We start from the raw sequence: 24,836 nt of genomic DNA, 5'->3' as shown, positions 1-24,836 counted from the left end.
ACCTTAAATGCAGCCTGCAAAGCGCATAAAGCATATAGTAGAGCATCCTTGGATCCACTAGATCGTACTTTGAGTAGAGAGTTCGGGTTATAAGCACTTGTCGCTTGGCATTTAACGTAAACATAAAGCGCACTCTAAATAATATCACCAAATACTTGTTTTCATTTTCATGTTCAGTTTTTTTTGTTGTGTTTTCTTTTGTTTTGTTTAGTTTTGTTTCCAGTTTGTCTGTCTTATCCGCTTTGCATACAATTCATCGCTAACTTCCCTAACGCAATAAGCTAATATAGTTATACTTCGGAGTGGGTTAGGTTAAACGGCAATAACTTGTTATGTTTGTTTTTGGGTTCCGGATGTCTGTCATAACGTATTTAATTATCGCGGTTGTCTGTTGGTAGTAACATCATCTCGTTATTATCGTTATTGTATAATGGTTTCATGCGCCAACTGCAACGGCAGCTGCATGCTAGATTATTGACTAGTGTTGCCTTATGGGACGTGTATGGTTCTGGATTCGGGTCGACATCTATTCGGGGCCATATTTAATACGACCTGGAAAGATAAGAGATTCGATATGGTTACCCTGCTTATTTAGAACCTCAGTCGACATGCTCACCCCATTTGATGCGCTTGCTTATCATTCTTTACTCGATTACTCCACTATCTGCAATTCGCTGATGTCCAGATCGGCGCTGTCTTTGCAAAAGGTGCTTGAGCGCTCCAGCTTGGACTCCACACGCTCCCTGGGCACCACACCCTCTATCTGGGCATCGATGAGCAGGTCCAGCTTCTGCTTAACCGCCTGGGCCGACTTGTACGTTCCATTCGACATTCCGTTGGTGGTGGTTTTAGTGGGGCCGCCCATTCCGTTTGTCGCCGCTGTGGTTTTCTTCAGATGCAGCGTATTGGGGCGTCTGGTGGGAATGTTGGAGGGAAGGCTGTTGCGCAGATTATGCTGCTGCAGCATGCTCGACACCGCGGAATGTGAGGAGGAGCGCAGGGGGCCAGCGGACGACCGCAGTTGGACTGAGCCGCGGTCCTCGACAGGCGCTTCAGTTTGCTTCTGTTGCTGTTGTTGCTGCTGTAGCTTGTTCTTCTCCGCTCGCTTGGCCAGGATCTCTCGGGACTTGGCCGACAGGAAGCTGTGACGCCCCTTGTTTGGCGCTCCATCTGTGCCACCTGCGGGCACTGAAATAGAGCGCTGCTTAAACAATTCCCGCGTGGAGAGTGTGCTGCTGACGGAGGAGAGGCGACTGGCCGCTGACTTGGTCGTGTGCACCGAACTGGGACTGGACCCGTTGGAGGCCATTGCGTTGTGCTGTTGCTTCAGCTGGCGGGTTGACTTATTGCCCACAGTGGAGCCCCGCTGCGTTGCCTTGATTTTTCCCGTTGCAGCTCCTTTGGTATGGCCATTTATCTGCTGAATTCTGGCCAGTTTCGAGCTACCCGAGAGCGACTCGTGTGAGATCGTTTTGTTGGTGATCACAGAGCTCTTCATGCTCTCCGCCAGCGAGTTCTGGTCGGAGGAGTATCGGTCCTGTGGTCCCCTAGAGCTGCTCTTAGCACGACGTGCCGGCGATGCCAGACTGTCCATGGACAGATTGCTGGACTTGTTGCCCAGACGTGTGCCATTCTGCACTCTCCGTGCCGCCGGACTCGAGTTTCGTGAGCTGTCGCTGGAGGAGATGTGCAGGTTTTTGGCTGGCGCCTTTCTGCCCCCGTTGGCTGGGATGCTCGAGCTGGTGGCACTGCGCACGGGACCGGCTCCATGGCCGTTTGTTGCAGTTGGAGCCACAGCCCTTGGCTTACGCGGCTCCAGATAACGGGGTCGCACTTCGCCAAGTTTGGCAGTTGCAGTGGTAGCCTTTCCTTGGGCAGACTTTGATTCTACTGTAGCAGCTGGAACTGCATTCGGCTTCCTGTGGGTCACTGGCGGAGCCTCTGACTGTGTGCGTCGATGAAGATTTAAGCTGTTCCGCTCCGAAGCCACCTGGGAGCTGGCGCGATGCGGAACATACGCACGGGAGTTGGACTTGAGCAGTTTGCCTGGATAATAAAAGATATGGTTAACTCATCAATCATCATCATCAAACTCATTGAACTTACTACCTCCTTCCCGGGACTCATGATTCGCCTGCACTCCTCTATCGGCAGTTTGCACGTGGCCAGCTCCACCAGACGCGTCCTGGGTCTGCGTAGCTTTGTACATGAGTGTCTCTTGAGCGTGGGCTCGCTTCGTCTGAGCTTGAATGGCCAACTTGATCTGCACGAGGTCCTGGCTGCGTGTGCTTCCGCCAAAGGAAAACGCCTTGCTTACCGGCTTGCCGTTTTGCCGCTTCATGTCGAGTGGTTCAGTGAGACGGGCCAGCGTCTGAATCTTCTTACGTAGCTCCAGGTCCATGCGTTGCCAGGCCGTTACGCGCATAGCTCTCGAGCACTGTCGGATGAGGCACTGCTCCACCGCGTAGACGAGTGCTCCTACCAGTCGAATGTATTCCGGCTGCCAGTCCAATTGCTCTTCCTGCAGACCCTGCAGCTCCCGCGCCAGCTCCGATTGACCCAAACTGGCCGGCATATGGATGACCTTTGCCTGCAGCACGGTGTTAAGGCGCGTTACCCGCTGATAGCTACGGCACGCCTGCTCCGGAGTGAGCTCCGCTGCCGTGTGCAGGAGCAGGGTCTCCAAGCGCGGGATGTGCCTGCTGCGGTCGTGGCCGAGCGAGAGGAAGGAATCGCTGGCGATCAGGCTGGCAAAGTGGTCGCCCACATAGGCGTACGCTGCCTCTAAGATCTCCCGCACCAGTTGCTCGCAGACGTGGCCCCAGCGATAGGCCGACAGTTGGGCCAGCAAGTGGTCGCAATCGAGCACCGTGTCCAGCACCGTCTCCGATGTCTAAGGGTTAAAAATAGTAGAGAAAGGTTATCCACTTAATTTAGAGAAGAGTTTAGCCAAATACACACCATGTACGCGACAATTTGTTGGCGGCATCGGCCGAGTATGTCTGGGGGCAGCTGAGCGAACTGCCTGGTTGGCCACACCTTCAGGTAGTGGCGACACGTCCAGCGCAGGCACTTCCTGTACAGATCATCCAGAGCATGGTTCAACGCCACGGGTAGCACCTGCAGGATGCCATCGGTGCAGCCGGAGCACGGCTTGTGGAAGTTGTGGCAGTAGTTCGTCTTCAGAGCATGAGAGGTCACCTCCTTGAGACCCTCCAGTCCCAGCAAGTCCGCCAGAGCCGCCAGCTCCATCAGACTGATCCCATCCGGTGGGTGCGAGGCACCTGAATAGATGTGGCACAGTGCAAAATGCACGGCTGCATAGGAGTAACCCTGCAGGGAGACCACGCTCTGCGATCCGTGCCCCGCCAGCATGGCAGCAAAGTATTGACAACGAGAGCGCAGGATGCACTTGTGGGCACGGATACGTCGACCGTGCACCTCCACCAGCATGTCCGTGGCAATTTCCTGCAGGAACATCTTGAGCAAATCCTCCCCCAAACGCCTGGGCTGCCTGCAGCTCAGCGAGGATTCATCCATTCCCGATCTGCTGAAACTGGAGGCAAGACTCGAGTCCGCACTGAGATCCGTTTGGATGTAGTCCACCTGCTGACCCTGCACCTGTTCCAGTGTCATACCGTTGGGCAGGGAGTTTGAAAACTCCTTCGAGAAGTTTGGAAACAGTCGCGAGAGACTCCTTATATTGTCCACCGAGTTGGTGAAGTTCTGCAACGTGTTGCCCGTGGATCGGGTCATGGCCCAGGAGTGGGGACGCGCACGGTTCTCATCCCTGTAGAGTCTCTGACCCAGCTGGGAGCTTCTGTGGTTGTTGCCCACGCTCTTGCTCATCGAATCCGGTGACTGCAGATCGTGCTTCACGGGCTTATCCATGTCGGACAGCTTGACGAAGCTCGAGGGGATCTGGGAGGGCTGCTGTGTCGTCTGTTCTCCGTGCTCGTTGACCGTCTCCAGCAGTTGCTTTTGCTTCTCGATGGTGGCGTGTAAGGACTCCATGGTATGGCCATTGCTGAGTGTAACCTGCTTCTTGGGCGAGGCCGTCTCCTTGGCCTCGATGATGGTCTCCATTACGCTGCTGGTGCGATTGGAGCTGCTAGTCAGCTGGAGGGGCATTGCAACCAGTTCCGCCTGCTCCTTGGCAAGCTGTTCGTCCTGCTGGAAGGTGAGATCATCGGTGTCTGTATTGGAAGCGGGCGACAAGTCCTTGGATAGAATGCCCTCAGTTACCGAAGCCAAGCTGGATTTGTCATACGTCTCATTTATTTGAACATCCCTTCGCCTCTTCTTGATCCGTCCCTGGACTTGGCCCTGCTCCTCCTCCGAACAGCTGCTTATTCCAGGATTGGATCCACTAAAATCATCGTACGGAGAAACGGAGCTATCGATGGAGAGGGAGGAGGCCTTGGATATAATGGGCAGCTTGTCTATGATGCTCATTAGACCCGCTCCCGAATCGGTGGCTCCGTTGGCAGTCAGACTGATGGATCGCTTGCAATCGTTGCCTGCTCCCGATCCGGATGCCTGCTCCGGCTGACCATTGCTGCCCCAGCTGTGGCGCTTGGCGGGATCGCTCTGCTGGCGATGCTGCTGCGACAGACGACGCAGTGCAGCCACTGTTAGCGGTGGCTCCAGGTTGCATCTGTAGTCCAGGGATTTGCTCTCACCAGCTCCTGCAGACACATCCTTCTGGTTGGCGCTCTTGGCCATCAGGGTCTCCGTGGAACTGGCGCTGGACTTCATCACTTCGGTGTCTCCCCTTCTCGAAGCGGAAGAGCTCAAGGAGCTGGACAACCTCTGCGCCAGACTCAATGGTTCCTTTCTGCCATTGGAGCGCGGTGTCTTTTGCTCGCCAAAATCAATGAACATACTGAATATGTTCTTGGGTTCTGGCTTGGCTTCCTCCTTGTCTTCGGTCACCTCCTGACTCTTTGCTGCCACGTCGTCATCTTTGGCGCTCTGGGAAAGATCCACGAAGAACCCAGCTGACTTGGGTGCCGTGTAGGATTTGCTCAGCTGCGATGGAGGTGCCACCGCTGCTGCCTTTGGTTGCTCTTGAGGCTTCCTGTCCATGTCATCCAAGGAAACGTAGAAGCCACAGCCGCTCTTGTGCGAACTGTTGGAGTCGGAGCGCTCCCGGAAGCTGGAGGTGGTGCTGCTGGTGCTCCTCCGCCTCTCCGGCCGGCAGTCACTCATGTCCACCACCCAGGAAGCAATGCCGGGAACAGGTTTTCTCTGAACGCCCGTCTTCACGCGCATTTCCACACCAGCTAATTCAGGATCTTCACCCAGTTCCTCCTCGTCGTCGTCATCCGCCAGCGGGCGAGTGGGCGCAAAGTCCAGGGACACAAATCCGCCCGAAACTATCGGGCAAGTGTCTGTGCGTCTCTTGATGCTGGGGCTCTCGCACTGCTTCTCCCGGAAATCCTCAATGGATGCTCCGCCAGAAACAATGGGATTGGCCTCATCGAACTTGGAACTTCTCTTGGGAGTGCGGGGCAGAGGCAGTGGCGAATCCGTGGCATCACTGCAATAGGCACCCGAGTCCCTGTGATGCGACAGTGAAGAAGATAGCGTGTAATCCCGGTGAATGGAGGAGTTATTGCTCCCTGCCGACGCGGGCTCTATGTGCACCATCGAGTTGTGGGGCGTGGAGGAGGAGGCGCCCTGGTGGTTCCTGCCCTGCTCTGACCACACTAAACTCGGAGCCGGACTGCTGGAGGAGTAGTCCGTGGTGTAGCTGAGATCGGGATGATGCTGCTGACTCTGGTTGTGCGGATGCTGATGGTGGGTGAACTTGGGACTGCTGCCCAGGGGCAGCACACTGAAGTGTTGGGCATTGTGCTGGAAGCTGTAGGGCACCGACATGGGAGCATGTCGCTCCTCCGCCGGCTCGTCAGGGGGATCCTCCTGTTCCTGCTCTCTCTGCTGCTGCTGATGTTGTTGTTGTTGCTGTTGTGTTAGTCTCACGCCTTTGCACCTGGCAAAGGATTTGTGAAACTGCTCAAGCTGCTCAGTGGGCGATGGCTCATCCTCAGGCTCCTCGTCGCCAGTCGCCTCTTGCCCGACTTCTTCCTCCTGACCGTGACCATCTAGACTGGGGAAGGACAGCACCTCGTCCTCGTCCCTCAGCGAGGAGGCGTCTATGAAGCAGGCACTGGTTCCCGACGTGGACAACGGCTGATCCCGCTTCTCCAGGTCCCGCAGCAACGTGCTGGCACTGATGCCTTTGAAAACCGTAGAGGCTTCCATTTCCTCGGGTTCAGCTTGCGGAGCAACGCCTGCTGCGGGGTACATGGACTCCCAGGAACCAGTTTCCGTGGACACCGTCGAGGTCTCCATGCACACGATCTCTTCGTTCTGGCGCTGCTTCTCCTCCTTGGAGGGGGGCTTCACCTTGCTGCCTCCCTCGTAGATCTTGTTGTCCACAGAGCCACTCGAAGAGGGCAGAACATTCACGGCGGCAGCTCCGTTGCAATCCGGACTGGAAACGGGTGAGAAGGTATCCCGCTCCTCGCCCACGTCCAGTTCACAGGTCTTCGCTGATCCTGATCCTGAGCGCGATCCGGAGGCAGATCCTCTCTGCTGCTGCTGCTGCTGCTGTTGCTGCTGTGGATGCAGTGCAGCCGCCCGGATATCCGCACTGTATTGCGGAGCCGAGGATGAGGAAGACGAGGATGAGCAGGCCGAGGGACTGCTGGCACTGCTGCCGCTGCTGCTGTTCGTGAGATTCGAGTAGTTCGAGTGGTTGGGCGAACTGGCGTCCACCTGCTGGTCCAATGACCTCCCCGTGACCAAGATGGGTGCCTGTTCCGGCGACAGGGGCGACGCATCCATTGCGGGACGGAGTTCGGAGGGGTTTTTGGAGGGTTAGAGGGTGAAGTGGAGTGGAGTGGCTGTGAGGGGCTCTCAACTCATCGACGCTTTTCCGGTCTAAGCCCAACCGCCTGGTTATGCTTCGCTGCCTGAATGCCAAGTGGTTCCTCCGACTCCTCTCCTCAGGTTTCCCCTCTATTTTTGCACTTTATTTTGTTGCGTTTTATTGTTGTTGCTATTGTCTAGGGCCACATGCTGATGGCCCGCCTCCGCGACTCCCGCTGCAGCTGCCAACTGTCAACGGTTGCCAACTAAAATACCAAGTGGCAAAATAGCGAAGGCAAAATCGATACTCGAGAGTGGGGCGTCGAGATTCAGAATACGACCTGTGCACTGCTTGCTTGCTCTTAAGAAGTCGGCGTAATCCTTTTCTCTTCCGGTTACTTCTCTTAATACCCAGTTGCTCTTTGTAGCTACCGATTGTATTTAATTCATGCACTTCTTTCTTCAAACACCTCCTTTCTCTTCGTTTCCATTTCCACTGGCACTGCTTTAACTCCAACTGCACACTCTCTTATCATTGAGTGCACTTTTACTTCTACTCCCCCGCGTCGCAAATGCTAAAAAGACAGCGGTTGCTATCTCGCTCTCGCTTGCAGTTCGTTGTTCGTAGATTTATTCGTTTTCCCTTTTTGCATGCACCGCTATTATTCGTTTGTTTGTGTTTTCTTTTTCCGCTGCGTCTGCTAAAGTTCACACTGCTTTGCCCGCTCCACCTTCTTCTTCTTCTTCTGCTGCTGCTGATTTATCGCCAATTGTGCCAATTGCTGAGACTCCGCTGCTGCTGCTATTGTTGCTCTTCTTGTTGTAGTTGTAGTTGCACAATTAAACTGCAAAAAATAAGAGAGAAAAACATGAGTTACTTCACACGATACAGCAAATATACATACGCACATATAAACAAATAAACGGCTGACAAAAGTTATTGCATTTGCTTGGCTTTAAACTTTTTATAATTTGCGTGTTGCCAATTATTAAGACCCGAGTAATTAAGCAATGCGTTGACGCATCCCAACAGGAAGTGACTAACTCAATGCTGAATTCTGATTAATGTCGATTTCCAACACTGACAAGAACAGATTGCAGCCATTGCATATCAATGGGATAACATCGCCATTTGATTGAACATTGAAATAAATAATATTATTCTGTATAGACCTGAAAGCTGTGCGGTTGTCTCTATACCATCTGCTTATTATATTTGTATATATTTACGGAAATTCCCAAGCAAGTTTCAACCTATGAGCACTTGTCTGTGGCTCTGGAATGATAGCAACATCGAAATTCGAGCCATATCTGAGTGACGTCAATGAGTCGCACCCACCGGAATCTCCACCAAAGCCAGTGGCCAGCTCCCAGCTGCCTGCATCACCCCATTGGACACCACAAACCGCAGGCTGCAATAGCAATGGGATGACCCTCGGCCGAGTGCTTCCTTCTGCGGGTTTCCAGGCTGGCAAACATATAGAATTTCCGTTTCCATGGCAATTTGCTATCTCGGTAGCAAGTGCATGCCAGGCGAGTGGCGCTGCGTTTGAAATTCAATATGGGGAAATGTGGGGAACTTGTTGTTGGGGGCAGCGGAATGAGTTAGCCGCCTGGAAACGCAAGCTTGAGAAGGCTTTCGGCGCTTTTCTGTTTGCACAGTTTGGAAAAACGCCTTGAGCATTTCAGCGAACCTACGCGTAAACAATGAAAACATTAAGAGATGTTTGCCCAGCCAATATTTGCACAGTTCACCGAGAGTTGACAGAAAGGTAAAGTTTGTTGCTGGAATATAAAATAAAACGTGCTTCATTTGACACCTTGGTAAAGGTTTACATACTCGGGAGAAGCATGGGAAATGAATTCCTAATTAATCTCAACAAGATACACAGATACCAGATTTACAAACACGCGCGAATTCTTGAGCATTTCTTTAGCTCGGAATTGAAACTGAAAGCTACCGGCATTCGCAGTGCTTTACCAGTTATTTATATAAGCGGAAAGAATGTAATGCTATTGTAGACAAGGAAAATCTCTTAGGCACGATCAAGCCGCATATATTATATTATAAGATGCTATATATGAAATTTGCATACAAAGACACAGCAAATCGCTGATCATGAACACTAATAACCAATAAGCTCCGCACTCTATCAAGTGGTTGATCATTCAAATCGTGTGCAAAAGCCCGTCTGTCCGGCAGCCAAACAAAGAGTAACTCAATCAGCTATATCAATCGGCAATATCGATCGCTGCACTGCGCCAGATCTTGATGAATATCCTGGGGTTCAGGGGTTCAATGAACCCTCCGCACCGAAAACAAAGGCCACGGATCGCAGATACTGGTAGTATCCAGAGCAGTGGCAGTTTTCAGCAGATAAACGTACGGCAATTATGTAATTTACGGCTCACTTCGCGATATGCATGAGGTGAACCGAAACAAGCTCCATAATCAGCGGAGGGAAAACGGAAAAATAAAACGAATCCACTTGTAACTCGATAATTGCACGTTCTGTGCTCGGCTATGACTTCACCTCATTCTTTCCCAGCATTCGCCAGTGGCTGATTTATAGACTCCTCGATCCATGCTTCACAATCCATATATGGCCAATGTGGGTTTACTTAATATTCTACACGAAATTCGTGTAATTAAATAGCTAATGGCAGACGTTAAACATTAAACGATAGTCATTGATGTGTGACTTTTGAATTAAGGCTTTTATTGCTACTTTCCTGATGATCAGCCATGTATGCAGATGGTACTTCATGGAAAAGATTGTATACGGATTATTAGGAAACCCCCATCAAAAGTTTATGATCAAACAATAAACCTAATCCAATTAGGAGTTAGATAGTAAATTTTCATGGATTGCCATTGGAATGTGCTCATAGAGATGCGAGGCATCCCAAGGTATCTCCAAGTGACTATGCCATCCCAGGGAAATGAATCGCGTAACGAAACGCCCACGTCGTGCTCAGTGAACCTGGCAATACTTAACGCCGTTCAATAGTCACATTTCTATATGCGACTTTCATATAAAACCCATTTATCGCATTCGGATGGCAAACAAAGGTCGGGCATGAGTAATACCCAGTGGCGAAGGCTTAGAACAACGCCACCAGCCACCAGCCAACAGCCACTAGACAGACGGACGGACCAGGTCCAAACAAGATATAAACTGCCGATGGAGTGAATAAATAAAACGATCGCTGGCTGATTTGAATCTGCTGCCAAATTTGGGCGTAACAACTTGGCGATGACGATGACGATGACGACGCTAGATGACGATCCCAAGCCAACGCCAATGTGAGCTTGTAAGCCATGGGGATACTCGCTCATGTTGGCATCTAGCGTTCTAGGAAATTGGCAACAAACCAACAAAGCGAAGTACAAGGAATGTGGGCAGCAGATATCTGGAGTTTGGAGCCAAAAATCAAGAAGACTGTCGTAGATATACTAGGTAATTGGGTGAGAACTTAGGAAACTTAGGGAACAAGCGAAAGTTGGGCAGGTACATGGGCACTTGGTACTTGGTACTCAGTTTCAAGTAGGCACTTTGATACAAAGTTCTGAATGTATAAGCTAAACCTAAGAAAGTTATCAGGCTGCACTTACTGCCTATATTGATATATTCCACTGAAGTGTGACATAATTCATAAAGAACACCCCTCTGGTCTATGCACTTTTTGAGTTATGCATTTGGGAAGCATATTTTATGGGTCATTGCAAAGTTTCCATAAACCAGAGGCCACAAGGGAGTGGAACTCATTGTATTATTAAATCACAACCTATGCCCCTTTTATTATTTCCCCAATAAATTATTCTTTTCTATTAATTTTGCATCTTATTTGTTAGAAACAAAGCAGCGGACAGCCGAGTGTCGAGTGTAGAGTGTGCTGTGAATGCCAATGACTGTGGCTCTATTCCCGACCAGCGACATCCAACACATCCAACCAGCCGAAACCAGTCGCCGCACCGCTGGAGTGGATCCGATGGATTCGATGGATCCGAGAGAGATAGCGCAGATAGATAGAGCCAAGTGACAAACGATAAGTTTATAAGGGGAACACATTGTTGCGAGCAGCGCTTCGATAGGAATTAAAATATAAAAAATAATAAAGCAAAAATAATAAAGCGAAAAAAAAGCGAAAAAGAAAGGAATAACAATCATAATGGCCTGCGTTTTGTTGGGCGGGTCTCTCAAGTGGAGGGGTTCGCCGATCGCGCGATGATTTGCAAATCGATGGAGCCATCCGCCATACAAGCCAATATAATGGCAACGAGTGACCAGTGAAGCACTCACAAATTGCTGGGCAAATTGTTCGCCAAATGATGCGCCCTCAGGCAGTGTCTATATAGTAAAGTCTATAGAGTCTAGAGTCTGAAATCTAGAGATGGGGTTTGCATAATATCGCAATTAAGAGCAACGAATTATACAAGAAATAGGTAACTAAATACGGGGCAAAGTTAAGATAGAGCCAAGACATTAATTTGTAATAAAACGCTGAAAGAGGTGCATCATCAATCATTTATTGGCTAGTCAATTGTCAGTGACACAATATTAAAGCCCATAAACGAATATGAAATGTGATAACTTTAAAGTCACGAACTTGACTGAGATACGAGCAGTTGGGCAATGGAAACAATAATCTTGAATCAATACAGCTAAGCTATTCAAGCACTCACATATAAAATGCAGTATGTGAGATTTCACCACCAGATTCATTCTATTATTAAAGGACTTTAATCGAAAGTAGCTAAAGAGGCATTAGCCACCACACACCGTAACTTCTAAAGAGACCTTGATCGAAAGCGCCATTAAGTCCAAGGTGTTTGCCTCGACAGGATTACCGCTCGTCACGCCAACATCTCCGGCAGCAAAAACAAAAATACAATGCGTTGTCGATTTGGCGTTTGGGCCAATTATGTGCGCCATGCATGGACAATCGTTAGCTGATTTTCCAAACTGGCAGAGGAGCGGAAAATAAAATGAAAACACACACACATTAAACCTTGCGTGCGAGTGGAAACCAGAAGGGAAAACCATAGAATTCACTTTCGTCTGCGGCCCAGAAACCAACAAACCGAATTGAGGCGTTGTCTGACTCGGAAACTACCAACTGCCAACTGGCCACTGGCCACGAATGTTTTATGGGTGGTTTGGGTGGCTCGTTGGCTCGTTGGCCACTGACAGCCACTGGGAACCACTGCACGTGGCTCTTCATTCAGCCAACAAACTACTTACTGCACTTGGCCAGGCCAAAAGCTAAAAGGCGAGGGCTCGGGAAAGCGGTTGCGAGGTCAGTAATGGCAGTGATTTTAAGGCAACCACTAAGGCCCACTATGCACTCGAAAATATAAGTAACAACTTCACAAAGTAACTTTATTCTAGAAACTGTTAAGTTGAATATGTAGCAAATTCAACTATTAAGTGCAATATGTAGTAAATTCAACTATTAAGTGCAATATGTAGTAAATTCAACTTGATAGTTCCTAGGATAGAGCTTGTACATATCAGGAATTAACTTTAATACTATGGCGTTAGCTTGCAGTGCCTTTTCTCGCAGTGCACCGCCCACTGTTTGGCTCGCTTTCAAGGACACTGCACCCGATTACCAGCGATCTCTATCTGCGCCCAGCAAAGCAAACTCATTACGAGCTCGAAAAACTTTGGAGGAGGCGACTACAAAGGGGAAGTGACCCTGAATGCGAACGCGGACTGCAGGCGAGCGTGATAATAAATCAAAATTTAAATTAGCATCAGCGCCGAGTTGAGGCTACCGGCGATTTCTTGATTTTTTGATTTCTTCATGTTTTGATGTCTTTAGCCGCACAAAAAGTCGAGTCATTAAAAGCGCGTAAAGTGCAATTACAGTGTACTTTCAAAGGCGCAAAGCCAGTGCAGCGCTAATTAGCAGACGCGGCCTGGCATTGACTTCAGTTTGACCTTTTCCCCCGCCGACAAGGAAGTGAATTGGAGGTGGGACTCGAAATGGAAATGGAATGAGACGACATGCAAATTGTGGGAGCCTTCCACGCAGCGGCGCTTAATTATATCAATTCATAATTAAAGATCACGCAGAGTGCAAAGAGGTCGACGTATGTTGTTCAATGGTACAGCACAGCCTCGCTAAGCAAAACAAACCCCAGTTAGTTGTTAGTTGACTTAAAAGCAATTACACATTACAAATTTATCATTCGGTATGCACACAAAAAACTGTCAGTGATTAATTCCTGCACTCACTCATAAGACTTCACTGGCTTCCCTGACAAGTTCAACTTAGCCACGCTCCCCTGTACTAGGCACCAGCTTACAGTACGGCTCTAAAAACTGATTTACGAGCGGTGGGGCGCCGCTTGTAACTCAATCAGGCGTCAAAATGTGCGGCCCTTGAAATCAAATGAGACGAGACCGAAAAATCGAGACCAGTCAACAGATCTCAAGCGAAAACGTAAACGAGCCCAAGTTGGCCCGAAGCTAAAACTGAGGCTAAAACCAAAGCCAAAGCCAAGCCAAGCCAACTGTGAAAACATTAAGCACAGCTGTTTGGTGTGAGTGTGTGTGGAATGTGAATATGTTTGTGAATATTCATATTGTAAATATTCACATGTTTGCTGCACTGGTTCTATAGAATTCGCAACCTAACTATCCTTACACTTGGATGCCAGAATACATTACTTGTATGATCTGCTAATATTATTATTATTGTGCATATCTAGTTCCACTGGCATCTGTTCACACGATTTGCGTATAGTATTTTATATATTTTATGGCCAAGTGCCCACGCTGAGGAAACTTACAGAATTGATTTGCATACACGTTTGTTACACATTCGTTGGCACTGTTTTGGTTTGGTTTTCTTCGCTTTTTATGACGACCACCTTATACGGCGACAAACGGAAGTTTTTATGCGGGGCCTTGGAACTCGGATTTTGCCCAATTATTGGAAACAGCGAAATGAATTGCTGATTAAATGCCGACACGTCGAAGCGCAAAAAATACAATTTTGATAGCTGCTAATCAAATTTGCTTGCCGCCGTGTCTCGAAATTCGTTGAATAGAGATACAACACAATGGGAGAGAGCGGCAAAAAAAAAGCGGCGTTCGAACTTCGAAAACCCTAATTTACGATCTATTTGGTTTTATGGCAACGCGCGCGACAGTGACGCGTTGAATAAATACAAAATCATTAAAGCATTCAGCAATATTTCTGCGATACGCTCGCGAGCACAGCTCAAAGCACACTGAGTCAAAGATCCATTCTGGGTGAGCGGGCAGCAGCCCCAAAGAGAGAGCGCAGCGCTGCGGCTCTCGCGAGCGTGCTCTAGCCATTGAGTAGGAGTGGAAGTGGGAGAGTGAGCCTACGGGAGCAGAGAGTGATGCAAGTGCATCGGCAAGAGAGCGTAAAGAGAGTGGGGCTGCTGCAACTGAGTGAGAGTGCGTTGGTGTGAGTGTGTTGGGGGCCGGCGTGTGAAACTTTATGCAAATTCAAAGTTTTTTTTGTGATATGTGCGGAAAATAAAGCACTGGCTGTCTTCGCCAAAGAGTAAACACAAAAAGCCGACAATGCACTGGAAAAAATGCTTGCACTTTGTCATTTAAAACACTACAAACTATGCAGGTTTGCACTATATATTTATCTACAGTACCTATTTGTGATTCTACAAGTGTTTTTTAAGCAAGTATCTGAGAATCATTAAGAGGTACAAACACTGAAAGAGTGCGAAGTTTTGCACAAAACATGTTTAAAATGTGGGAAAACGCTTTACAAGTCGGAATTCTCGCCACAACAAAGAGGGTATCAAATATCCCTAAACAAATGCCAGTTAAATAAACATTGTGTTTAGGAAAAAATTTCCATATGCACAAAATGTTATAAACATATGCTAATTCTGCTGATTGGAAACATTTACACGGTATAACACCACTTCGAAGTGAAATATGAAAATATCCAATGATTTTCTGATGCGGCTTTATAGTTTAATAAATCATCGAGTTGTGTAAATGGGTGTAGCTATGTTTCAACAAAAACCATAAACCCAAATCATGAGGATTGTTTAGAAAAGCATTTGGCGATTGTATGGATGAAACTCGCCTCGAATCGGATGTTTATAGACATAAACTACCAAAAAACTCAGTGGGGTAAACAACTTGAAATGCGGGTGAATGTCGCCTATATTTCCGCCTGATATGAAAGGCTTATTTGGCCATAAAAGAGCGACCTGCCTCAATTTCGTATTCCCCACGAGATATAAACAAAGCCAAACAAAAAAAAAGGCGACGAGGTGCGAAAGTTCAATGCACGTTGATTGCACAAAATATCAGGAAACCAGAAGGAACAGCCACCTCATAGTTATAGCCAAAGCCACAGAAATCGGCACAAAGCATTCCACCGTTTTGGCTGTAAGCATAAATCACAATTTAATGCCATTTCCACGCAACTTGGCCAACAAACAGCAGCGCCTTTGGAACGTGCTCTCCATTCGGGCCGCAACTACTCATTAACATTAACAAATGGCCCAAAAAAAGCAGGTGAGCCAGCAGTTCAGCTACATCTTCAACCTTTCGGGTGCCTAAGCACATGTCGCGCACTGTCTTCGTACCCCTTCAACTCAAACTACCGCCGCTCTGTTGATATGCAAATTTTGGCCGGGCCAAAAAGCAATACGCACGGCCAAATTCCACGAACAAAGAGTCTGAAGAGTCTGGCGAAAAGTTTATTTTGCAGATGTGAATTTTTATTTCAAAACGAAAACGAAATATTTATGACCTCGAGGCGACAAAGCGAAAGAAGCACCACACTCACAGCCATATGCACATGCACAGCCCAAAAAAAAACCAAAAATATACAAAGAAAAAAAGCAGAAGATGCACAAAAGTGCAAGCTGGTGTGGGATATTCCCTACCGAAAGCAGGGCATAATGCATACATAATGCAGTTCGATTGCAATGCAAATTGGCAGAAAGCTGGGAAAGATGAAGCGCCTTAAATTCAATTACTCTCAATACATGCATGCAAATTCAAGGAAACAAGTCACTTCTAGGAGCTACAAGCAATCTTAGATAATAAGTGCATTAGCTTGGCCTAAAGTAAGGGTATCTCCAGTTGGGGCATATTGCAGACAAGAAATTCCGCTCGTCTTCGCAGCTGGCCATCATTTCTGACATTGTCGACTGCGAAAATGTTTAATGTCAGGATCGACGACAAATGCGCTGTGTGTTTGTGCTGCTGCATTTGATGTCGGCAGTGAGGCGTTTTCCCCCGACTTTTCCTTTTTCCTGGGTGCCGGCTGCATTGGCGTGCCAAAAAATAATATTTGGGCTAGTGCGATAGTGCAGTAGTGGGAAAGTGCGTGCAGTGGGGCTATAATTTACGAATTTGCAGTCGCGGTCAGTGCAAGTGAGTGCGTTTTGCCCGACGAAATGTGGCCATTACGCGCTTAAAGTCCAAACGAATCCAAGCGCCAAGGTCAGCGCTCGATTTCGATCGAAACGCGGCGAAACACTTTACTTTTGGCTTTTGGCAGCCAGATCAATTAAGCCCGATAGAGATGGAAACCGACTGAAAGACCGAAAACTGAAAAGAACTGCTAATGTCCGAAACAGCAGGCAACAGCACAAAAAAAAAAACAAAAAAAGTAATTATTATAAATAATTATTAGAGCGCAGTGGCAGTTAGACGGCGTCAGCGGATCCAAACGCTGAGTAGCTATTGTTATACGCGGGCCATTCTGCTCTATCTGGATTTGTATCTGTATTTGTATTTATATCTGTATATGTATTTGTATCTGTATCTGTATCTGCTGCCGTTTGTTTTTCGAGAGCACACTGGGCAAAAAGGAGTGTGTTCAAAGTGATTTTAAGTAGCATTACAGGGCTTACTTTACTATTTCATTTACACTGCATGTAGTTAAGTTATTTCTCTTGGATTAACCACTTTTTACATGTTCTATATATGTGAATTCCGTTTAGAAACAGGCTTTTTGTGCAGTGCACCACGTCTGAGTGCGCTCAGCACATTGATAGGCGCTTGAAAAATAGAAAATCCACTTGGAGATAAGGGCAAAGTGGGGGGAGTGTGGGGAAAACTGCCCCCCACCAACTTTCCACACTCTGCACTGCATTGTTGTGATTGGAGTTTGGCTCTAGTTCACAAAAACTGCCCGCTTAGATGCGAAAAGCGCTCTTAGATAAGCGCAGTTTTACTTTTCTTTGGCTTCGATTTGGGAAAATCGCCAGAGAGGAAGTTTGCCCCAGTGGGCGTGGCCGCGGAGGCGGTATTTGCATGTGGGAAAACGGAATACGGAGATGGAGAGATAGGGAAACAAGCTCATTTGCTAATCTACGGCTTTTCCATTTTCTGTAACGTACGAGTAGAGTATAATGCATATTTTTTATGCGCCATCATTATTCAACAGTGAGCATGCTCAAGTGCCGTTACGTACGTAAATCCAACAGCTAACTTAACCAACTTTTGCGGTCGTCCACCGCTGAAAAGCAACATTTATGTCTGTCTTTTTCTCTGTCTGTCTGTGTTTGTTTTGTTGTCAGGCAAATGTGCAAAATGTTAATAAACTTTTATTGCGCAAAGAGCCAAGAAGGAAAATGCCACTACACTTATTTTAATTGCGCAAAATGCCGCTTGCCAGCCAGCAAATGATTTCCCTGCCGACTTTTCATCAATTGCCAAACGAAAGTCGTCGCAATTGTAAGTTATTATAAAGTATTATAGTACAACCAGTATATGATGTTTGCTGCTGACTCATCGCAGCGCATCTTCCAGCCCAAAAAAGACTCAACTGAGGGTGAGTTCATGAAGGTGAGTCACTCGTCCACAAACAAATATTCAGCAATTTCAAATATGCGAATGAATGATGTCGGGGCATGCCCCAATAGCATAACATATATCTATACTCAATCAACAGGCATTAAAACCAAAATATATTTAAATATTAATAATAACAAATATGGCCTAGCTTCAGATACTTTTGTGTGTCAAACATTGCGTATGGAAACAAGTTCCATTGATGCCATCATCAATCTTTGCGCTTCTTTCTCCAATCCTAGGAAACTAGTTATGTTTCAAGATTACTTGATACGGATTATAAGCTAGTATGACTTGCTCTTCTGGAGTTTCAGCTAATTCTGATGGGAAACACACTGAAATCCAATATTTGGACAGCAGGAACAATCATTAGCATGGAGCAACTAATGATTTATTTGCTTGAATATAATATCTACTAGTAAAAAACAAAAGAGAATTTAAGAAGTGCCTAAAACACAGCTCTGCTAATAAAGAACAAACTTAGTGCCCAAAAAGCAGATGTCAAAAGGGGGAACGTTAATTTCGGACTTTATGTGCAGTTCCGCAAACACTCCTAGAAAGTTGAAATGGCCCATAAACCGAGAGTTTACTGCGCTTTCAATTTGCGACAATTTGTTTAGAATTTGTTTACAATTTGCCTAGAATTTGTTTAGAATTTGTTTACAATTTGCTTAGCCCGCGTCACCCACACAGAGTGCCTTTTTCCAATGAATTACACACCGAAGTGCATAATTACACAGTCTAATTAAAATAAATGCGCGGCATGTAATGGCTGAAAAGGCCACACAAAAAAGCCGAGCGATGGAGCCCACGCAATAATGACGACATCGAGATGGGGATCAAAATGGGGATGGGGATCGAGTGGGGATCGAGTTGGGGATCGCCTTTCGCAGCGGCGACAATGGATCGACAATAGCTGGTTCTAATGCCAGTAAATACGTAGTGGTTCAAAAACAGTGAGGATAAAACCAGCCCAGCGAAGCGGGGAGAACTTTTGGTGCCCGCGGGGCAGAGAAAAATGTGCCACAGTTATAAAGACAAAAAGAGAGGAAAAGTCAATGAACTCGATGCTGGGCAATTTTTGTATTATTATTGCCACAAAACCGTATGTATACTTTTCAATTTTCTGTAATTGTTGCTAGTTCATGTCTGCCATTTTTTCTCTATTTTTCTGTTTTTTTCTGCTTTTGCCCCGACTGCCGCGCTTTCAATTTGCCACAGTTAAACGAAGCGTTGAATTGAAAGCGAGCTCCAAGCGGCGAGCTCCAAGCTGCGAGTGCTGTCCATGTCCATAATTTGCTAATCACATTTGGCAAATTATGTTGTAAGCCGCACAATTGTACAATAATGCGATCGCTCGGGGCGACAAACAGGTCAAATAAAGCGCGGCGAGTTGACAAATTTCCATGCCCAAACCGAAGTGGAAAGAAAGTGGAGCCAAGTGGCGGAATTCCAGTGACCGAAATGGGGAGAAAAGAAAACCGGGGTGGAAAATGGCGAGTGAAAGGTGTGGAAGATATAGCAATGCCAACTATATATTGAGGATCTGGTTTCTAGCGATTTATAATTAATGAAGTACCTAATTACTCACAAAAGCAATGTAAAATATAGGGAACTGTCTCTTTGTGATGTTAAGTATAAATTTGCCTATTTAATATATTACTAATTTATATATACATATATCACTGCCGGAAAAGTCGGCCAAATAAGTCAAAAGAAAAGGCGACACGCCAAGGAAAAGCCGCGTGAATCACATGCAAAGTGACACAGAAAACGCGACGCTCGACGCGTTGGTCATAATCCCAGTTTGGGGCCAATGCCAATCCCGGGTAGCCCCTCTTTCGATCTGCACACCTAGAACTTGGCCATAAACCATCTATCTTGATTTGTGTGGCCCAAAGGGTGGGGAATAAACTCACGCAGCGCCGAAAGGTAAATGACCAAAAGCCAGTCATTTGTGTCGTGCCGCCAAAATGGATTAATCGCGGGAGGTTTTATTGATGATCAAAACATCGTTTGGAGGACATTGCCATGTGGAATTGAGTGTTGCTTGATTTATGCCATAACAGTGTGTGTTTTGCTGCTTAACGCCCAGAAGGTGATTAAGGGGCTGCCCTTACAAGCTATTAACTGGGCTAATCATTTAACGGGGCTCATGAGCAGTTGGCATTAGCTGTAGTGGCAGTAGTAGGAGTCATGTAGCAGTTGATCATTTATCTTTGGTAAGTGGTGTATGTAGATATCTAAATGTTATACTTTTATTAATTTAGATAGCTATGGGCTGCAGTTTTCCCCGCTTGCAGTGGCTGCATTGAGTTGACCCCCCAAGCGGCTTATTTCGTAATGGTCGAAATCAATCGATAAGTGCCACGTCAGCTCATTCGGCTGTTTGAGCACTTCAGTTGCGCTGCGAAGCGCATCCGAAGGGTGCTAGAAGCCCCATTGTTGTTTTATTGTTTTGTTGTTTAAGTGGAATTTCGGTTTCTCTTCGGCGTGAGCTGCCCCACCTCCTCCCCCGCCGCGTTGACTTGTCTAATTTGCATAATTTTGCACGCGAAAAACACTCTGAAATTATATTTCTATTCAATTTTTCGGCATGCAAATTCAAAATTGATTTTCGTAGGTGCCGAAGGTTACCTATGTGTGGAATTGCAGTTTTCCTGTTTGAATGTCGAATGGGCACATAAATCACACGTTATGGCCATAAACATGCGTTTATTGAGTTTTGGGCACATCGAGAGTCCCATTTTGATTGGCTTGATTGGCCGCAAGTCTCGCCGTTCGAGTCTTGGGTGAATGATTGATTTATGATTTATGAACTGATTGATGTGAGCTGCTGTTGCATAATTCACACAGCAATTGCAGCCTCCAATTGAGGCCAATTGCGGAGCACACTGCGAGTATTCCCATGCCACCGACCTGACCTGCCACCTACGCCCTTCTTAACGCCTTGTTTCGACCACTTCCTCCTCCAAAATCGGCGAATTGTGCCAAAAATATACGAGTATTTGGATACGCCCACCTCGAATGCCGGGGGCCAAACGCAAACGTAAACGTAAACAAAGCGTGCCCCAAAATAGCTCTTCACAAGGAGCGATTAGCAGTTGGGCAGCTGGGCAGTGGAACGTGATGAGTCTCCTCCATCGCCGCCATCTCCCGCATTTCTGATGATGATCCCCCAGTTCCCAGCTTGCGTGACACTTTTGCCAAGCGACTGGGATCAACGCATTCTAGCCGCGAAGCTAATGGCTCACACCCGCCAGGCGCACTTGGCATGGCAAATGGGCAAATGGGTGAATGTGTGAATGTGTGAATGGGCTATGGAGCCACACCCGGCTGAAACTAATCTGTGGACAATTAAGGCGGAGGTTGGCAGTGCATAACTCAAATTAATTTGCAACATGTGTGCCATTCGGCTAATTAAGTTTGCCCACCGATGAATTTCAAAGTAATGAGCCAAAGGGGTGCCGCGAATTAACTTCTTCAATCGCATTATGTATGTATGTACATACGAGTATGTATAAACTATGTATCTACTAGCTGCACAAGTCAGAAACTACAAATGCTAATGAGAAAGTGTATCCAATGCACTTTACTGCGCTGCTCTTATTTTTGTAGTGCACCAAATTAGTTGCAGACATTGGAACAGCCGTAAATTCAACAATTAAATCGACTGCAGGTCGGCCATTAAAAGTTCGATGGAAAAGTACGCCACACAACAAACAGACTGAAGACCCTGCTGATAAGGCAGAAACTAATGGGGAACGTGGGTGTACGGGGATCGGGGTGGGGAATTGGGAGTACACATGCATGGTACATACATATGTACAGGTACATATGTAGGCATATCGCATTTGACTCACTTTCACACCAACAAACGAAAGGCAGCAAACAAAGGCAAACAAACACGAGGCCGGCGAACGTGGAAAGCCGGCAAATACACAAATACAGTACAAATGTAGGTGAGGGCTCAGGCTCAGCAAACACAGTAAACATTGCCTGCAACCGATATTTTGGTTGCCCAAGAGCTTATCTCCTCTTATATTATGTATTTTGTGGGTGCTGCCAGCATAGGCAATAAATAAACAAAGAAGTCTGACTGTTTATTGATGCATTCGAGTTTTATCTTAGAGCGAATAACTATTTAAATTAAACTAACATGATCTTTATTATTTTGAACTATGAATCCCTAAAGAATACCATTTAAAACAATGTGGCAAACATACAAACATCCGTGAGTGATACTAAACAGTTGGCCATTGCTGTGCCTTGCAAGCCACAGTGATTATGAAGGGTCGCACTTTCCATATCTGTCGAGCATACACACACCCACTGACACACACCTACACACACACACACACACGCACAGCTGTTGGCACTGCGACTGATTAACTAATTGAAAATATGTTTTGCATTGTTTTCCGCTTCTGTTCGCTCTTACGCTAATGGAAATGCAAAGGCAAGTAGCAATGGAAAGGGAAATGGAAATGGAAAACGGGCGACGAGCAAAAGGCGGTAGCCCTAACGGTAAAAACATTTGTAATTGCCATTGCTGCGGAGAGTCAAGTGTCAGCTGTTTGCTCTCCTCCCCTTCTTCCTTACCACCCTCTCTCTCACTCTCTTTCACCCCCTCCCCTTGGGGAGCACGCAACATGGCGTCATGCCTGCTGCATCTCGCTCGCACACACACTGAGAGGAAAACCATGTGTGGTCGAAACAAATGCGACAATTAAAGTAAGTGAGGCTTGGCGAACTGTTGTAAATTACAGTGTGGCTGCGGCGAATTAGAGGAAAATGGATTCTAGGTCAGCGGTGGAAGTGAAATGAGCTCATGTGCCATGTACAGTGGTCACTGGTCAAGAGGAACCGCGCCCAACTTATGCTAAAAGAAAACCTATCTATCCCACTAGTTAGGAAGCTTCTTTCTAGTAGTAATGGATCCCAAAGTAAAAGTATTTTATGTTGCAAATGAATCATTTAAATGATACTTCTATTTACCGCTAGTTAAGTTCACAAACTGATAACGCTGGCACTTTCGTATTTATGATAAGTAAACATAAACAATCTCGCGTTACTGGCGCCGCGATATGAAATGATATCCGTAATACCGCGGGCATTTTGGCCAAAAGGCTTTTTGATTGATTGGCGGAAGGCGCTAAATTTACTAAATCCTAAAAATAGCAACTTTGGCAACCGAGTTTCCCAGAAACAATTGGGATTTCCCAATAAGTTTGAATAGGTTTCCCCTGATTTTCATGGGTGCATGGGTATAGCATGTTAAGTATAGAATGTACTTGGCCGAGATAAGGATAAGAAGTGCACTGGAGCAGTGACGCATCGGAAGCCCCCTAAGTCCACTGGCCACTTGACTTTTGGCCAACGCGGAATGCCCACGCTTCTGGTTTTGCAGCTAATACGCAATCTTTTGGCCAATCTGAGGGTCCAGAAAATGGAAAACAGAAACGAGTGTGTGCTAAGCGTATAAATTTAAACGCGTACAGCTGTTGGTATTTGAATTCCGACTGAGTCACTTAATTGCGGTTCGCAGAATTTCGTGTTGGTTTGATTGATTAACTCTTTGAACTAGTCGCTAACGTTTTCTCTTCTCATCTTTTTGTGTGATGATGCTCTCACATATGCAAATTGGGTTAATAACTTATTTCCATGTTTGCATTCGGTCTTAGATGACTGTTATTTTCACAGCTCTTGCGGCCAAGTGGGTTTCTTATTGATTTTTCTCGTTTGCATGGGCAGAATGCACCGAGGAGGCGGGGCGAAAGTGGGCGGCGGGCGAAGGGGCCGCCAAAATACGCGTTTTTTATGGCGGCTTATTTGTTGTTTGCGGCTCACACAGATGGCAAAAGCCTGCGTGAATGTGTGGGTCAGCGAGAGAGATAGAGAGAGAGCGAGGAAGAAGGCAAGGATAAAAGAGAGTGTGGGGGATAGAGAGAGAGAGAGAGGTTACGATTCCTACCCCAATTTACGCCCGCTGGCTCCAAAACAGCCCACGCATACATACACACACACATGCAGGACGAGAACACAGCTGCAGCGGCGCTGATTTATTGATTTTTCCCCGGGATGCCACACTATTACGCTTTTCCAGCAATTACATAAAGTGTTACTTTCAATTTTTGGGGGGCAATCAAATGAAATGGCGCACCGAATTAGCCACAAAGGAGTTTAAAAATAGACTTTTCTCGTCCGCCCTTGAAACGTTTTTTATCAACCGTTTCTTTTCTACCTGCCATCTGCACAACACACACGCACACGCACACACACACACACACTTGCAGAGGCGGCCAAAAAGGAGGCGAAAAAGGAGAGAAGATGCCAAAACCCACACGAAAACAGCAAAACTCGGCGATTTACAAGATTGTGTGTGTATACGTGTACTTGGCTTGTACTTACGTTTTTAGTTAGTCTGCTTAAAACAAGCTTAGTTCGCAGGAATCGCAGGGGAAAAGCTCGTTTTCGTACTCCTTTTTTTATTGATTAATTGGCCTTATTGCACGACACTTTCATTGGCATTTTTCTTTTGATTTCTTTGTGGGGGCTATTTAATTAAGGACTGAACAGGATTTCTGCTTGTTTTTTAAACTAAGCGATGTTGTTGTTGCTGCTGCTCGCTGGGCAAAAAGAAAACTGGTTTTTCCGCACAACTTCGCTTTTTCGCTTGCCTGTTTCTCCCGTTTTCTGAATTATCCGCCGTTACTCGCGCCAATTGGCATTAGGTTTGCAACGCGGTCGTTTCGATCCTTTGCACAAGACAACTTTTTAATATTCTTTCCGATCTTTTTAAAAGTCAAACGCCGCGACAAAAAAACGCGAGCGATTTCTGCGGTTTAAAGGGGTTCTGCAGTGTGACCGCAGCCGGAATGTGAAAAGTTACTGGCGGCCGCGCTAGAGTGACCGTTCAGCTTAGTCACTTAAATACCAAAAGCCCAAATTACCGCAGACTCAAGCCATTTTCAGAGGTATACAAATTAGGTGGCAACACTAGATAAATTTGAATGAGGCTCATAACGGTTTTTATATTTAAACTATTAAAAAGATCGAATATTTCACTTAATTGAATGTAATATAAGAGAGTTTCTTTGACAAATCTTTAAAGTTTATTTAACGTATTTTGTA

At 46.6% G+C, this 24,836-nt stretch overlaps 1 protein-coding gene across 3 annotated transcripts; it reads right to left on the bottom strand.

Moving 5' to 3' along the window:
* Positions 1-333: 333 nt before the first annotated feature.
* On the bottom strand, positions 334-24,581 carry LOC6532396. Of its 3 annotated transcripts, none has more exons than XM_002093111.4 (5): positions 24,114-24,581; positions 2,962-7,721; positions 2,107-2,893; positions 617-2,046; positions 334-552 (listed from the first exon to the last, which is right to left on the bottom strand). In XM_002093111.4, the coding sequence occupies exons 2-4, from the start codon at positions 6,850-6,852 to the stop codon at positions 653-655; spliced, it is 6,072 nt and encodes a 2,023-aa protein (XP_002093147.1). In that variant the 5' UTR covers positions 6,853-7,721; positions 24,114-24,581; the 3' UTR covers positions 334-552; positions 617-652. The 3 variants fall into 3 exon arrangements, with proteins under 3 accessions (XP_002093147.1, XP_015049325.1, XP_039230533.1); XM_015193839.3 differs by having other exon boundaries at positions 2,110-2,893; XM_039374599.2 differs by lacking the exon at positions 24,114-24,581 and adding an exon at positions 13,679-14,073.
* Between the last annotated feature and the right edge of the window lie 255 nt (positions 24,582-24,836).

The sequence above is a fragment of the Drosophila yakuba genome, chromosome 3L, assembly GCF_016746365.2.
Source record: "Drosophila yakuba strain Tai18E2 chromosome 3L, Prin_Dyak_Tai18E2_2.1, whole genome shotgun sequence".
In the NCBI taxonomy this organism is placed as follows: domain Eukaryota; kingdom Metazoa; phylum Arthropoda; class Insecta; order Diptera; family Drosophilidae; genus Drosophila; species Drosophila yakuba.
Note: the sequence above shows the minus strand (reverse complement) of the source record. Positions and strands in the feature narration are given on the sequence as shown.

Excerpts from the sequence above, each read along its gene's own strand:
- LOC6532396 (XM_002093111.4), bottom strand. The coding sequence starts at position 6,852 with ATGGATGCGTCGCCCCTGTCGCCGGAACAGGCACCCATCTTGGTCACG. Across the intron at positions 2,894-2,961 it reads AACAAATTGTCGCGTACATG|ACATCGGAGACGGTGCTGGA; the intron begins GTGTGTATTTGG and ends TTTAACCCTTAG. Across the intron at positions 2,047-2,106 it reads TGAGTCCCGGGAAGGAGGTA|GCAAACTGCTCAAGTCCAAC; the intron begins GTAAGTTCAATG and ends TTTATTATCCAG.